Source organism: Megascapheus bottae, chromosome 10 (assembly GCF_031878675.1).
Source record: "Megascapheus bottae isolate mThoBot1 chromosome 10, mThoBot2.hap1, whole genome shotgun sequence".
Taxonomy (NCBI): Eukaryota; Metazoa; Chordata; class Mammalia; order Rodentia; family Geomyidae; genus Megascapheus; species Megascapheus bottae.
In genome coordinates this window covers 51,842,009-51,859,631 of record NC_143518.1, presented here as the reverse complement: position 1 = coordinate 51,859,631, position 17,623 = coordinate 51,842,009, and the positions used below count along the sequence as shown (strand labels likewise).

General features: G+C 35.7%; 1 protein-coding gene across 10 annotated transcripts in view; it reads left to right on the top strand.

Annotated features, from left to right (window-relative positions):
- The window catches only part of Syt14 (synaptotagmin 14), a 132,205-nt gene that overhangs the window by 29,133 nt on the left and 85,449 nt on the right, over positions 1-17,623 (top strand). For 7 of the 10 annotated variants that reach the window (XM_090341268.1, XM_090341267.1, XM_090341259.1 and 4 more), the window contains one exon: positions 15,768-15,932. In XM_090341268.1, the coding sequence (XP_090197394.1) occupies positions 15,768-15,932 (165 nt within the window). Of the gene's footprint in view, positions 1-15,767; positions 15,933-17,623 lie in introns of those variants that run through there. The other 3 variants (XM_090341265.1, XM_090341263.1, XM_090341266.1) reach the window with 2 other exon arrangements.

Here is a 17,623-nt window from a genome sequence, read left to right as displayed (position 1 = left end):
TTGTTATAAATGAATTATGTGTTGTGGAATCTACGTTCTGTTGTAGATAGAATTCATTCTTCTGTGTGCTCCTTTCTCTCCTCTCCCCCCCCTCCATTTTATAAAATACATTCAAACTGTGAGAATACCTGATAGAGGTGGATTTCTTTTTAGTGGTGTTCTGATTTGGGAGAGTTCTCTGGAGCTACTTCAGAGGTTGTCATGATCGTGTTGAAAGTTAGAAAATTAGTATACTGAAGGCTGTAGAGTTTGTTGTATCATGTAATAGTTTCTTTTCTTTTTCTTTTTGCCAATCCTGGGGTTTCAATCAGTACCTGGTCCTATCCTTCAGCTTCTTTTCTTCAAGGCTAGTCCTCTACCACTTGAGCAACAGTACCACTTCTGGATTTTTTTCTGCGTAGTTTATTAGAGATAGGAATCTCACAGACTTTTCTGCTTGGGCTGGCTTCAAACCAGATCTCAGCCTCTTGGGTAGCTAGGATTACAGATATGAGCCACCAGTGCTGACAACATAATGGCTTCTCAAGTCTTGCTGTGATCTGCATTCTCTGTTTAAGAAGAAAAGCAACTTTCTTAAATATTTATCATTTTAACAAGTGAAATTTGTTGTTAAATACAATATTCTGTATAAAAACTTTAATAATGACAAGATGTTTTTTGCCAGTCATAGGGCTTGAACTCACGGCCTGAACACTGTCCTTGGGCTTTCTCAAGGCTAGAACTCTACTCCTTGAGCCACAGCACCACCCCCGGCTTTTTTTAGGTATGTGGAAGGAATTGAACCCAGGGCTATGCATACTAGACAAGCACATACCGCTGGGCCAAAACCAAGATACTTTTGTAATCTGAATTTTTACTTATCTATTTACTTTGAGTATGTTCTGATATTAACCATTTTTCATTTTATTTTCTTATTTATCTGATGATGTTGAGGATATTTTATGATAGTATGATATTTTGTTGTGTGAGTATTGTTTATTATTAGCAACCAGTCTGTTTTTGGATTTAAAATATATGAATTATATTAGTAATAATGTTGGAGCACAAAACATTTAAATGTTTTATTTTTTTATATATTTTTTATTGTAATTAATAAAAGGGTTACATGATATTTGCCAGATAGAAGGTGCATTAATTCACATACATTGATACCCTTTCACATGTCTTGGTACCCATTACCCTCCCCCCCTACTACCCACCCCCCGTCTTGGTTTTCCCCCCTTCCCTATCAAATTTCAAATAACCAAATACAAATAAATTCAATATATCAGATAACAAAGTGAGATACTGTAACAATATGAGATACCCAAGGGATAGCAAAGGAGATGAGAGATAACATAGTACATTAAGGACAACAATCATTCGTTATATGGCTTTTGTTTCAATATCCTGGAGGCCTTCATATATCTTTAAATTTTAGCCCTAGTGCCATATTTAATACTTTCTTAAAACTGAATTTCCCAAAGTATGTTATGAATATAAATAGAAGTAAGGTAGAATCTCTGTGATAAAATCAATTTTAGAACAGTGACTTAAATTTAAACTAGTTTGTTCACTATTCCGATTTTTAAAAAAAATTTTTTTATTGTAATTAGTAAAAGGGTTACATGATATTTGCCAGATAGAAGGTGAATTAATTCACATACATTGATACCCTTTCACATGTCTTGGTACCCATTAACCTCCCCCCCATACACCCTACCCGTCTTGGTTTTCCCCCCTTCCCTATCAAATTTCAAATAACCAAATACAAATAAATTCAATATATCAGATAACAAAGTGAGATACTGTAACAATATGAGATAACCAAGGGATAGCAAAGGAGATGAGAGACAACATAGTACATTAAGGACAACAAGCATTCGTTATATGGCTTTTGTTTCAATATTCTGGAGGTCCTTTCAATTAGCTTCATACTACATGGCCTTATGCAGTTTTCTGCTCGTAGAGCCCAAGGTTTCTACTGATTATGATGAATGAGGGAAACTATTGAGCCTAAGTTCCTTTGAGTCTGGCTTACTTCATTTAAATGTTTTAATTGTCCTGAATAATTCTTTGGAAAGAAAAGCCTGTTTATTGACAGGAAGTTCCCAGAAATAAACTGTGTCAGAGAATATTCTTAGTCTTTTTTTTTTTTTTTTTTTTTGCCAGTCCTGGGCTTGAGCTCAGGGCTTGAGCACTGTCCTTGGACTTTCTCAAGGCTAGGGCTCCACGAGTTGAGCCACAGCTCCAATTCCAGCTTTTTTTTTTCCTTCGGTTGTGGGACTTGAACTTTGGGCCTGGGCCTTGTTCCTGAGCTCTTCAGCTCAAGGCTACTGTCCTACTCTGAGCCATAGTACCACTTCCCATTTTCTAGTGGTTAATTGGAGATAAAAGTCTCACGGACTTTTTAGTGCCTGGGCTAGCTTTGAACCTTAATCTCAGCCTCCTGAGTAGCTAAGATTATAGTCCTGGGCCACCTCACCTGGCTCCAGCTTTTTTTGGGGGGGGGGTTGGAGGTGGGGAGTGATTAATTGGAGATGAGATTCTCACTGACTTTCCTTCTTGGGTTGACTTTGAACTATAACCCTCAGATAGGATTATAAGCATGAGCCACTGGTGCCCCACTTATATTTATATGTTAATAGTTAAATTTTCTCCTTTAATCCTACTTAATTTACTTATTTTTTCATATGTTAATATATGAAAAATGTGTTTTTTGATTTTTAAATATGCATACACTCACTGTCATACATTTTGGGAAACAAACATTAGGGAAACAATAAAAATCACATTGAATTGCTATCCCTAGAGCTGACAGCACATTTATTGAGTTTATTGAATTAAAAAAAATGTATACCTGATTTAATTAGGCTGTGGTTAGTTCAGAACACTGTTTTGTGAGGATAAATTCCATTGGTGAGTGCAAGAAGAGATCCTGGCGCTGAGGAACAGCGTGGATTTGGGGTGGAATCTGCCAGTGCACAGCTTTCTGAAGCTCAGCCCTGCTCTGCTCCGGAGGCTGGCATGTCTCTTTTTCTGTGTGGAAGATCCGGCCTGGGGAGGGAGGCATTGGGGGGTTGTCACCTCGCTGATACCCATTTTTGTGGAGGTGGCAGTGACAGATTTCTGATGTGATTTAGGGACAGAGGTACACGCCTGGGCTGGAAGCCCTGCTGTCAGCCTGTCCACCAGGGGGTTTGCAACTGTGGACGCAGCTGCCGACTAGCTCCTCCTGTACATGGCTTTTCTGGACTACAGAGCCAGCCGGAGAGTCTGCCAGCTCCTCTGGCCAGCAGCGGGTTCCAGTGGCAGTGAGGCATCCCTTCCCCGGATTTACTGGCCTCAGCAGTGGCCTTCTTCTTAGTGTCCAGCCTGTTCACTCGCTGTCTTGCAAGACGGGAAAGAGAACGAGGTTCCCGGCTTCCAGTCTATAAGTGATCTGAATTTTCAAATTTTATTTGTTCTTCACTGATTTGAAATGCCTTCTTTTTCATATATATATATATATATATATTTAGTTAGTTAGTTGATATATTGGATGATGGTGAACTTACTGCTCTATATTACTATCCTATCCTTTTGTTCATGTCATCTTTTTAGTATGTTTTGATGGCTTAGTAGCTGTTGAAAACATCTTAGTGGCTTTGTGATACATTTTAATATTTGATTTGGTCAGATTCCTTTAACATATTTAAGACCTTGTCTTTCTAATCCTTACTACGAATTCCTATAAGTAAATCTCTTACTTGATAAACACACCTCTATGGTATCCTACATGAATATTTTTCATTCCTAGCAACCATTATGTGGCTTGAAGTTAATAATTTAAGGAATGTTATCTATACAGTATATGCTCTTAGGATTAGATGTCCTGGAGATCTATGTAAATTGTTAGGCATCTTGAGAGTATTCTATTGCATGAATCTAGTATAGTCTGACTGTTCACTGACTGGTGGTATGTATATGGTTGTTCTACTTTTAGATTTGTAAGGAATGTTTATATTGCTTTCTAGAGTGGGTGTTACTAGTTTATATTACCACCAGTAGTGTGTAAGAATTCATTTTTCCTGGGGACAAAAACATGAAAAAGGGTATTAGTGTGTGAACTAACGTACCTACTACCTGACAAATATAACTGTAACCCCTCTATACATTATCCCTACAATAAAAAAATCATTTTCCACCACATTTTTGCCAGCATTTGTTATGTTCATGTTGCTAGTCATTCTGACAAGGATAGTGAATATTTCTTCACTTGTTTATTGGTTATTTGTACTGCTTTTGAGAACTGTTTAGTTCATTTGCTTATTGGGTGTTCGTAAAAGTGTTTAGGTTTTTTTTTTAAATAATCCTTTATACTCTGATTATTACTTGCTTGTCAGATAAATATCTGGCAATCATTTTTATCCCATTCTGTAAGTTGCCTCTGTAGGCCAGTGACTACTTTTTTTGTGGTGTAGAAGCATTTTAGTTTGATGCCATTCTGTGTGTCAGTCCTTATTCCTGAGCTACCAGAGTTCTAGCTAAGAAGTTATGGCCCGTGTTAATAGGTTCTATTTTTTTCTATTCTTTTCTGTTGTAGTTTCAGGTTCAGGTCTTATATTAAGATCCTTTATCTATTTTGAATTGTTAATAGTGTAGATGAGAGACAGTATCTAGTTTCATTCTTCTACATGTGGACATCCATTTTTTTCCAGCACCTTTGTTGAAGAGGCTGTCTTGTCTCCAGTGTATATTTTATTCTCCTTCATTTAAAAAATGACGTCACTGCTGGGTCTATTCCTGGGTCTTCTTTATTGTTCTGTTGATCTACCTGTCTTTTCAAGCAGGTATGAAAACCAGTAGCATGCTGTACTTACTACTATGACTCTGCAGTATAGTTCCTTGTCAGCTATTGTGTTACTTCCCAGTTGCTCTTTTCACTTAGAAATTAAGAGTTTTTTTTGTAATTCTATATGAACTTAGAGTTTAAGATTGATTTTGTTTTTTAAATTTCTGTAAAGAATGTCATTTGAATTTCAATTGGAATTGCATTGAAACATTGATGGCTCTTGATAGTAGAGCCATTTTCACATTGATTCTACAGATTCAGGAACATGGGAAGTCTTTCCATCATCTGATACCTTTAGTTTCTTTCTTCATTGATTTAGTTTTCTTTGTAGAAATCTTTTGCTTTCACATTAAGTTTATTCCTAGGTATTTTATGTTTTTAGAGGCTTTTGTGAACTGGATTATTTTTCTGATTTCTTTCTCAGTCTCTTTGTTGGTGTACAGAAAAGCTACTATTTTTATATGTTGATACTGTACCCTCCTAGTTTGCTGAAGCTGCATATCAGATCTAAGGGACTTCTACCAGCTTCTTTATAGTCTTTTTTAAAAGAATTTATTAACATTGATTTTTACATCATATTAGGGTCTTTCATATATAGGATCACATCATCTGCATGTAGACCGTTTGAGTTCTTCCTTTTCTATTGTATTCCTTTTATTTCTTGATTTTTACCTTCTGTTCTGACTAAGAAGCCAAGCACTGTATTGAGTAAGATTGGGAACAGAAGACTCTTGTAAAAGATCCTCTAAATATGTATCTAAATTTGTATTCTTTATATGTATAAAGAAAAGAAAAAAAAAAGGAAAACCAGGAGCCAGTGGCTTATGCCTATAACCCTAGCTACTCAGGAGGCTAAGATCTGAGGATCACCATTCAAAGCCAGCCTGGACATGAATGTATTGGAATGACAAGCCCCTTTTAATATAACATTATGAAACAATGGGTGAATACTTTTGGATTGTAATATATTCTCATTAGTGTTGCCTGCTAGATGTTTTTAGTCATTATCTTTTTTTCTTTTTGAGATAGGCTATTGATATATTGCCAAAGTTAGTCTCAAATTTGTTGGCTCTGGTAATTTTCTTGCTTCCGTCTCCCAAATAGCTGGAACCAAAGGCACATGCTACTGTGAACGACTAGGTCAGTCATGTTGATGGACAAAGAGAATATACCCCCTGTTGTACATTTACTAAGAACTGTTGTTTTATGTACTTTTGATACAGCTTGTGTGCAACAAGGGTTTTTGCTATCTGGTGTAAGGATAGCTTTGAACTTGTGAGCTTCTTGCCTTATCCTCTTAAATTCTGGGATTAAAGGCTTATGCCATCATACTCAGCAAGAAAAATTATTGATAATTGGTGAAATTAACTTTTGGCCTTAGTTGAATGAATGTCTTTTCTCCTTCAGCTTATTAGTGTAATGAATTATGCAGTTGATTTCCTAACTTTGCATAATGTTTACATAGTAGAAATTGGTTTAATTTTTTTCTTGCTGTATATTTCTCAATATTTAATGTTCAACTTATATATTTATGTTTGTATTCATAATTATATATTACCATTGTGGTTACATATCAACATATATATAATATATATCAATATATTATGTATACATATACATGTGTGTATATCATTAAGCATTTCTTTCACAGAACAGTAGAAGACCTCCTTGGATTTGATGCTTACCTTGGAGTAGAGGAAGACACATCATAAAAACTGTCATCAATAAATAATTTGGTGTTTTACAAGAGGAGTGTGTAGTGCTGAGTTGCATTTGTAAAAAGGAGAACAAGGATTTTCCCATGTAGGTGACATGGGTAAGCAGATCCTTGAAGGAGGTGAAAGAGCAAGTTGTGAACAAGAACACCAGGAAGGATGCCACTCACGCAGGGGAGCAGCTGGGGAAGAAGGACCTGGCTGATCTTTGAGGAGCGTCAGGGCAGCTGGGGACACGGCCTATAGCCATAGCATGAAGAAAATGAGGAACTCTGGAAGGTTTTGAGCTGCCAATCAGTTCCGAGTGACATTCTGAAGTGGCTTTTCAGGAGCCTGTGGCCAGCATGTGCTGACCAGCAGGACTGGGAGTACATCGTCCAGGTGAGCTCCTGCCAGCTGGAATGAGTCGTCATACGTCACCATGACCTAGATAAACGGATGTGAAAAACTGTTTTAGTTCTTTTTGAAAATTCTGAGACAATAGTGTTTTAAGGCAAGAGCCTATGTAATTCCTGTGCAAGTAGAGTAGAATGATACCATTTTTCCAAAGAAGTCCACTAAACACTCTCGTCTAACAAGCTGTGGGAGATTCAACATAATAGTAGTGGGAGACTTCAATACCCCACTCCCACCAAAAAATAGGTCATCCAAACAAATCTACAAAGAAACTTCAGTATTAAATAACACTGGAATAACTGGAAAAAAAGCACGAGGATATTACTTTGCAACTGTGACTTCACGGTTTTATTCAGTATGCATTGGGAATTGTCCTTGTATCCAAGTTGTTGTATTTAGGTAGGGGAACAATGCGATGTTGAGTCCTTGTCATTGCTAACTGATAGGCTCTGAGCCGTTTACTTACTGGATAAGGAAACTATGATATGATGACAAGGTAAGCGAGCCTTTGCTGGCAGGGGTGTATGTTCAGACACCATGAATCTATGTGCCATGAGCTGTCCATCACCAGGAAGGTATTTGGAAAAGAGGGGATTTCTCCAATTAAAAGGGAGAACATTTTGCTGGATTTTGTAAAGCCCCTAGGATACCTATCTCCCAGGCCCCTATCTCCCAGGCCCTTGGAGTAATAATTAATTAATTAATTAATTTGTGAGTCATGGGCTTGAACTTGGCCTGGGAACTGTCCCTGAACTCTTCAGCTCAAGGCTACCACCCTACCCTTGAGCCAAGCCCCACTTCCCATTTTCTAGCGGTTAATTGGAGGTAATAGTCTCAAGTCCTTTTGTGCCTGGGCTTGGCTTTGAACCTTGATCCTCAGATCTCAGCCTCCTGAGTATCTAGGATTACAGGCGTGAGCCACCGCACCCTGCTACAATGAAATAAATTTTAAAGTAATACATGAAGGAGGCACACAAGCCAGCAAATCTTTGTTTAGCTTAGGAAGTCAGAACAGGGTACAAAAAAAAGAAGAAAATAGAAGCACCTTCTAACAAGGCCATTGGAGGGAGGAGCAGACGGCTCAGTGATTGGTATTTCTCTCAGAGTATTTGTGTCCCCTAACTGGGCAAATGTTTTCCAGTTTAGAACTGGTCACCTGAATGTATGATCATCTAGTAATATGATTTATTTGCTTATGGGACTACAAAATGCCTATGTAGGATCCTAGCCACAGAGCATGGCTACTCTAGGGATCAGAGTCAAATTTACACCTAGAACTCAATGCCACAATCTTGACTTTGTAAGGCATCAGAAGTGAGGTGGTCCCTTGGATAGATAAGCCAACATCAAGAATTCAAATATCAGATACTGGCAGGAATGTAGGGGAAAGGGAGGGAGCCCTGTTGGTGGGAATGTGAACTACACAACCACTCTGGAAGGCTATTGGGAGTATCCTGAGAAAACTAAACTTAGAACTTTCCTGTGACATACTACTCTTGGATATCTACCCAGAAAATTACATGTCAGGGTATGGTAAAGATACTTGCACATCCACAGTCACTGCTGCACTGTTCACAATAGCCAAGTTATAGAAACAGCTCAGATGCCCTACAACAGAGGAGTGGGTCAATAAAATGTGACACACACACGCACACACACACACACACGATGGACTTTTACTCATCTATTAGAATAAAATGATGTCCTTTGCAGGGAAATGGATGGATCTAGAATAAATTATGCTGAGTGAAGTAAGCCAAGCTCAGAGAGACAAATGTTGCATGTTTTCTCTCATATGTGGACACTAGATCTGAAGTAGAACTAGACATGGCATTCTCTCTGTCTCTCTGACTCTGTCTGCCTGCCTGCCTGTCTGTCTGTCTCTGTTCTCTGTCTCTCTCTCTCTCTACCTCCCCCCCCATGCACCCGCGCGCGCCCACACACACACCCACCCACACACACTCACTAAAGGAAGATATCCTTAGGAGAGGAACACAAAAGTGTAACTCCTCTGAATACTGTTTATTGAAACAATCTCTAGGAAATGGAAACATGGTTTTCTCTTGGTGGTGGTAGTGGTGGTGTTGATGGTTGTTTTTGCTTTTATTCCTCTTCTGGCAGTAGGGTAAAGGTGGGGGTTACAGAAAGAGAGGGAGGAAGGATGAACAAATACAGTTATACTATGCAGTATATACTGTGTGGAAAATGACCTATGTAATTTATGGGTCGGGGAAAAGAGGGAAAACAAAGGAAGGGGTGATGTCTAAAAAAGGAAACGTACTTACTACCAGACTTATTAAATGGTAGCTGCTCCATACAATACCTTAATAATAACCATAAAATTCCTTCTTAAAAAACAATGAATACATTATACATTATTAAATCAGAGGATTGAATATTGGTTTTCCATATTTAATAAACGTATTTTCTGTATTTCCCTAATATTTTCAGGTTTGAGTTGGGATTTTATTTGTGATATTTGAATGGAATTTCAACTTATATCATTATACTTGTTGGAAAGATAGCCCAGTTTGTTGATGGTTGGCATGTAAAACAAGTGGGTAGTGTCTGTTCATCAGGCTGGCCAGACAGCTGTCTTTCACTGACACATTGTTTATTCTAAAATCTTAGCTTTGCACATGAATGCTATCTGCTCCTTTCCTTTGTACTCCCTAATTATTCTGCAGTGAATCATATCATTCATCAGTAAATGCTCTTTTCAGTGTCTTTACAAATAAACTCAAAGTTAATCTATATTATTATATTTTTCTTAAATTTATAATATCATCTTTACAGTTTTGCATCACTTTTATCCTAATGTAAAAATTTCAAGGGAGATATGATTTGGGCAAGTATTTGTTATAAAAGGCAATTTAAACAAATCAATCGTTCTTATTCCTAAATTGTGTCAGAATCACTGATAATTCTCTATTTTGTGTTAGAGCAAAACAAACTGTAGAGTTTTTCCAATTACAACGAGAAAATGTATTTAGAACTAGTAAAACAGAAAACTAGTATTTCTTTGGAAATGAAAGTTGACTTTACCAGTTCATGTTTTGGTCAAGAGATAGAATTGCATCTATTAAATGAATTATTAAAGTACCCATGACATAGAGTGAGAGGGCTAGAGTTTCATGCTGATCAGAGCAAATCAACGATACATCCCCTTGTAATGCAGATTGTAAGTTGTTCATTTTATTTTTTTCTCTTAAGGAATTATAATTTGTAGGCACTTTTTAATTTTTCAATAGATATACAATGTGTAATGAATAGTCTTAAGCAATTTTAAAAAAATTGTGATGTATTTTGCTGTAAATAAATTAGATTATGGTTGTGCTACCAGTAAATCAAAATTTAAGATATATTTGTTTAATGGATAAATATTTCCTTTAAATTTATTTATTTATATGAATATTCTAGTATCTTCTTAGGGACTACCAAAACATTTTCTTTGTAAAAGTAAAATTTCAGTGTATTCTTTTACATGTTGAAAGTCAGAATGGATTTGCTCTTGCTTTGACTTTTACTGGTGTACAATTAAATCTTTTTTTTTAATAATCAACTTATCTGTAGACATTATAATGAATTTTACTATTACTGAAGCTTGGATTTTTAACAAAAGCAGTAACCTAAAGTTTTCTGTAAATACATATTTTCATTTCTAAGTGCAAAGATATTGCCAAACTGGCTCAGTATATATACGGTACTCTTAAAGTAAAATTTCTGTTTATTTCTCATCTTTTTATATCCTTTTTTCCTTTGAGGCATGGTTTTTTAGGAATTCATGTGGAATATCATGTGAGTAGAATAAACTTACTGTTCTACAGAATATTTTTAGATTGAAAATTCTAAAATTTATTTATTTATTTGAGACTGGTCTTACTATGAAGTCCAGGATGACCTTGAACTCATCATCCTCCTACCTCAATCTGATGGTATGCAGACGTGTGCCACAATAGTGGGCTACTGTCTGTTTACGTTATTGAGCTCTAAAATTGACATGTAGCATGAAATGTATTATTATTGATGTTGGTTTCTAAGGGTAGTTCTAAAATTAACTTTAAAATACTTTGAGAAATATCTTGAGTAGAAAACAAATAGGACTTCAATTCTATAGTTTATGTATTTGTTTTCAGAATGCTTAAAGCAATTGCTATTTTAACCTATATGAAATCTAAATAATAAAGTGTGTATTCATAATACATGTCATAAGCTATATTACTTTGGCCACCTAGCTTTCTTTTTTTTCTTGTTTGTTTTTTGTATAGGCTATCTTTTGGAGGCAGTATTACTTGGTACTTAAGCCAGTTGACTCTGGTATCTGAAGGTCTGTGTTCAAATCCAGGTTCTACTGTTTACATAGATTTAAAATCTTGAACATATCAGTTACTTTCTAGGCCTCAGTACTGTTGTGAAGATTTTAACACACTTAAACTTATTTTGTACGTTGAATTTTAAAATACAAGAGAATATAATAGTGCCTGGCAATTGTGAAGCAGAGATTGACAGCAGTTTGGAGTCAGGAATCAGTGTACAAAGTTCAAATACTGATTCTATTACTAATATTAAATCTTAAAATTTTCACTGGCTCATTCTGACTCATAATATCTATATTAAATCAGGTTGCGTTTTCGGTAAGACTAAATGTGACAAAATGCAAATAAAGTACTTAAATAGCTCCTGGCAAATAATAAGTACTCTGTGTTTGGCAATTGTTTTTTTAAATTTATTTTTTATTGTAATGTATAGAGAGGTTACAGTTATATTCACCAGGTCGTAGGTGCATTACTTCTCAAACATTGATACCCCTTCTCATGTTTTTGTCCCCATTTCCCTCTCTCCACCCCCTCCCAATCATCTTGTTTTACCACCTTCCCTTTGCTATTTCAAATAAACAAATAAATGTATATATAATATGTGTGTTGGGCAATTGTTAACACTGTTAATTCTCTGTCTTGGCTGTTTTGTGTAGCATATTTAACAATTCACAATTTGGGGTTGTGGGAAAAGAATACATTTGTAAACTTTGGGCTATTGACTACATTTGCCAAGTTCAATTTTTCAAATGTCTAACAATGATATTAGCTATGTTCCTTTAGATATTTTGAACATCTTTTTAAAGAGGTATTTTACATTTTAAAATAGATTTTATTATTTGCCATGGTGACCTACAAAGCTTGAGAAGGATATATATATAAATGAACCATATTCTTAGGAATACACCTGATAAGATTATATTGCTGATGGCAATTGTATAGGTAAATAGGGAGTTGTACAACTCTTTGGGCCCATTTTTCTTTGTTCTGGTGGGGAAATTTTCTTTAAAAAATAGTCAAATGTCACAATATATATTTATCTTAAAATTTGAAGTGAATTACATTTACCATTAAAGGATAGCACCTTCATTTGTCAGTTTGATTTATTTTGTGAGTAAAGCTTTTCATGTGGCATAAGAGGAGCAAAAGGGAATGATATTCAAATGTATGTAACTAACATTGTGTTTACCAGGCAGCAAATTCATAGTTTCCCTTATGAAACGTTCCGTTGACATTCCTCATGTATCATACCAAAAAAGTAAACACTTTCCCCCAAACGAGCTATCTTCCTCTCTTCTTCTAGGCATCTCTAAAACAAGTGTTTCTCTTCTTATACTTTTCATGTTGACTAATGGAATTCTAAGATTAGAATTTACCCCATCACTGCTGCTTCTGGTTTACTAACTCTTATCATGTCTATAGTGTATTCCTACCCTATTCAACTTTTCTAATGGCTTTAACCAATAGAGTTTTTCCAGACAAGCCTACACCGTGTTATTCCCTAAATATAAGGTCCTAAGAATTATATTCAAGGGCTCTTTGACAACTTAGAGCTTGTTTTTATCTTTAGACACAATTTTCAAGATATTCTTTGTTGTTGTTTGTTTGTTTGTTTGTTTTGCTAGTCTTGGGGCTTGAACTCAGGGCCTGAGTCTTGACCTTGGACACTTTTTTGCTTAAGGCTAGCTCTCTGCCACTTGAGCCACAGCACCACTTCCGGCTTTTTTCTCTGTATGTGATACCTAAGAATGGAACCTAGGGCTTTCGAGCATGCAAGGTGAACACTCTACCACTAGTCCTCAAGATACATTCCTGATCTTTCATGGATATATATTCACTCAGCATCCTCAGTGCACCTAGCATAGCACCAAGAGCTGACATACAGACATTGTGAGTGAAAAATGAATAAAAGAGTGCATGCATTGAGGATACGGAGGTCACTAGGTAGTAGGATTGTCACTCCCTTGTGCTTATGAAATGCCATGTCATTATTTCTTTGGTCATGTGCTTTTATCTGTCCTTTCATTGTTTGTAGCATTTCTATTAGGCTGTTGTACTGAACTCAATTATGTATCTTTTCTGATCCATTTTGTGGCTTTTTCTGGTGATGATTCTTCTTTGTGTTTCAGTAATTTTTAATTATAGTGCTTTTGTACATTACACTTGTTTATACTGATCTTTTCAGTATATTAATTTTTTAAAACAAGTAGGAAGAAAAAATTACTTCCATAAGTATTGAGGCAAAGGATAAGAAAAGTCAAGAGAAGAGAAAGCAAACAGATAACAATAGCTGGACAGGGTTTGAATTCTGACTATTCTGCTTACTAGCTGGACACATGATTTTGTATCTCTGTTTCCCAGTTTTTAATGAGGAGGATGATAGGATCTCTGTGAAAATTAACTGAGTTTACATATGTAAGCTTGAAGTTGAATGGTACATGGTGTGTGTTGTGTATGCTTATTGCTAGCCTTCTTCACTTGAACTAGGTTTCTCTCTCATTTAGTTTTAGAGACATCAGAATTTCAGACTATATAATAACTAAGCCTGGTAACCATTTAAGGAATTACATTTATAAATATGTTTTGGGTTTGGCTATGAGGACAATTCCTATATATATATATATTTGATATTTTCAGTATACTTTTGAGTACCACTCTCTTTTGCCTCTTCATGGTAGACTTTTTACTCTGGAAGCCACTGGAAATGCTGGTGATAATCTTTTAGTTTTCTTTTACTTCAGTGTTTGGTCTTACTGCATGCCACTTTTCTTGTACAAGGTGTCTTATTTTGTTTTATTAAAATAATTTTTTTCTTTTTGGGCTAAATGCTGGTCAAGAACAAGACATGCTGGGCTGAGAGTCTGGCCTAAGGGTAGAATGCTTGCCTAGCATGCACAAAGACTCAGGTTTGATTCCTTGGTACCACATACATAGGAAAAAAAACCCAGAAGTGATGCTGTGGCTCAAGTGGTAGAGCTCTAGCCTTGAGAAAGTCTAAGGACAATGCTCAGGCCCTGAGCTCAAGCCCAGGACTGGCAAAAGAAAAAAAAAAAAGAACAAGATATGTTGGGCTGATAGATGGGTATAGCTTCGTAATTCTAATAAGGGGTTCTGTCCCTTAAGACCTGTCTGGCGTCCAGCTAGTAGTCTACGATTTCTGCCCCTTCCTTGTCTCACTTACATTGCATTTATCTTCTTCTGCAACACTATTGTCCAGCTTTAAATAGTCTGTAATACCATACTTGCTCCTCCTGCTGGTATGCCTATCTTTCCTAAATAAGAAAATCTAGATTAAAGCATCTGTTGGTGACCTCATTTTGAACAAATGCGTTAGGTAGTAATTACCATGACTTTGGGAGGAGATACTTGGTAGGTGTTACTTGAATAATATAAGAAAATAAGAGTAGCTTTTAATTGTAGGGTATTTTGAGGCTTAGGATTCATTTTTCACCAATATTTGTAACGTACTAGAGGTACAAAAAAGTAGTTCCTGTTGAGTTCCAAATGACTGATGTAGTAACAAATAATGGGAAAACTAAAAGGAAAGAGAGATTGTTGGAGACTTCCAAAGCTGAAGAAGATGCCATCTTTTCTCGTTTTGTACTTCTTTAGTAGTTTCGCATAGTCTCTTGAGACTAAATCTTGGTAGTTCATTAGAACAAAGTTTCAGTGACATCTTGTCTGTGGGACTTCGCACATGTCATCCCTTCTGCCTCAAACAATCTTAACTTGTCTCGTTGTTATTAATTCTTAAAACATAACCAGAGCACTATAACTTTAAGAAAAGTTTCCATGCACTTTCAGTATTAGATGAGGTGTTTCAGTAGTTCTCATGGTCCCTCTTCTTCCGTTTTCAAACCTTAATTGCACTGTGTTCTAACTTCCTTCGCTAAATATTTCAAGGGAAGAAAAAGAAACAAACCAAGAGCTGTATATATACATAACAGGGCCTGTTGAGTGGTTGATGACCCCAAAACATTTGTTAGTTGAATGAATGAGTGGGATATGTTAGCAAAGTTGACCATTCTAAGCAAGGGAAAGAGAATGTACAAAAATAGAATTGTGGTATTGAATATTATTGATTATTAGGCAGTGGAGTAGAATCAATTTGACTAGAGTATATTTTGAAAAAGAAAATGGAGTCCAGAATTTAATAGGTCAAGGTCAGGATTTAATAGGTAAAGGTCAGTGAAGCTGTGAGATCAATAATAACAGAACATGATTTAATGAATTTGATAATCTTATGCATGAAAAATAATTTTTCTAAAATGTGTTACCATTTTAATACTTTTCAGTATATGAAATACTTGTTAACTGTCTATTTATAATGAAACTTTGTAAATTTGAATGCTGTTGAATATATTGACCAACTCAATAAACTCCATTTGTTTTTTAATAAACTATTTTTAAAATAAGACATTTAAGAATAATTAAAAAAAGGTAGTAATCTATCATATGTAGGGGAGTTTCCTTCTTATTTGTAGCTTAAAGTAAAAATTCTTACAGCTGTGACTTTTTTTTCTCTAGTATCTCCAGAAGCAGTTGGATTTTTGTCAGCTGTTGGGGTGTTTATTATCTTGATGCTGCTCCTTTTTCTCTATATTAATAAGAAGTTCTGTTTTGAAAATGTTGGAGGGTTTCCAGATCTTGGTTCAGGATACAATGCAAGGAAGAATTCACAAGATAAAATGTGTAAGTATTATACTCCTTTTTTATCTGTAGTGTGCTTTAATACATGCAATAACATATTGTGTGACATATAAGCTTATATCTGCAACATAGTAAGCTTATATTTGAGTCTCTGTTTTGTAAGAATGAAAGCACTATTAAGTAAATTCAGATATCTTTCTGTGTCCCACAAAGTACAAAGATTTTGCATATAATTAGTCTACTATCCCAAATTAATATTTTTATTTTTTCATCGTTATTGTACACATTTGAGCCTATATTATGAACAGATATGCTTTAGAAAGAAGGAAGTATCTTGGTGCTTTATACAGGTTAAAGGCATTGCCCAACAGCTCTCTGAAAAACTCTCTGCTTATGTTCCTGAAAGGCAGTGTCTTTACCCAGCTGGTGGGTAATTTTTATTGCTTGGAGATATTTTTTCCTCTTGCAATTTAGTGTACAGATAAATTCTGCATCTAAAAAGTAAGGCTTAAGGGCTTCTCTCCCTATCAAGGCACCATATACATTATATTACTTAGTACCTAGTAATACTAGGAAAGAAGGCTATGAGACTATTCTTTTTCTCCCTTGGGAATTCATTGTTTTTATTTAGTTAGTTTCAGTTGTGGGGGTTGAACTCTGGGCTTGGGTGGCTAGCACCACTTCCAGTTTTATGGTGGTTAACTGGAGGGAAGAGTCTCCTGGACTTTAGTGCCCAGATTGGCTTTGAACCATGATCTTCAGATCTCAGCCTCCTGAATAGCTAGGATTACAGGCATAAGCCACTGGCTTCTGGTTGTTTTTTGTTTGTTTGTTTTAAAATTATTAGAGGAGTTTTTTATTTGTTGTTTTCAAGGACTGGTTTATATAAATGATACCAGGAACAAGTTGGGATTTATAGAGGTGGTACCTTAGAAGAGTGTTGAGTTGTAACAGCATAGAAACCTTGCATTTTATTGTCTCTATATATGTATGTTTTGGAGAAATTCTTTCCTCATAACTGAAAGGGTGGGTGATAGACCTATTACTTAAAAATCTATGGGTTATTAAATTACATTTTGGGTCTTTTGTATTGGAAACTACTACTCTATGTGGTTTTGGCTTAGGTAAGTTTGACATTTCTCCTATTCCACTCCAGTCCTACTTTCTTAATCATTTGTGAATGAACCAGGTAAAAATGTCTGTATTAGCAGCCCTCAATACTCCTCTGAGTCAGAATTCTAGTTTTTCTTTTTTTAAAATTGTATTTTATTGTAGGGATAATGTATAGAGTTACATTTTTCAGGTAGTGGGTGCATTACTTCTCAAACCTTGATACCCCTTCTCATGTTTTTGTTCCCTTTCACTCCCCCCATCCCTCCCAATCATCTTGTTTTCCCCCTTCCCTTCCCTATTTCAAATAAACAAATAAAGATACATACACTACACCAGGTACAGAAACCATATGTGATTGACCATAAGGGGACAAAAAGAGAAAAGAAATAACCTCCTATAGTACATTCAAAAAAAAACAACAATCACAAAGATTAACCTCTTGTTTCCATATCCTACAGTTCATTTCATTTAGTCTCATCCTGTGTGACCATATGTACATAGCTCTTGAGCTATTTATCTAATAACCCCTTAGCTGCTTTCCAATAATTGTGAAAAAGATCTAGTACTATATTAGACATTCTTTTAACATTTTTATCAGTTTATTTTTATTCCATTTATCT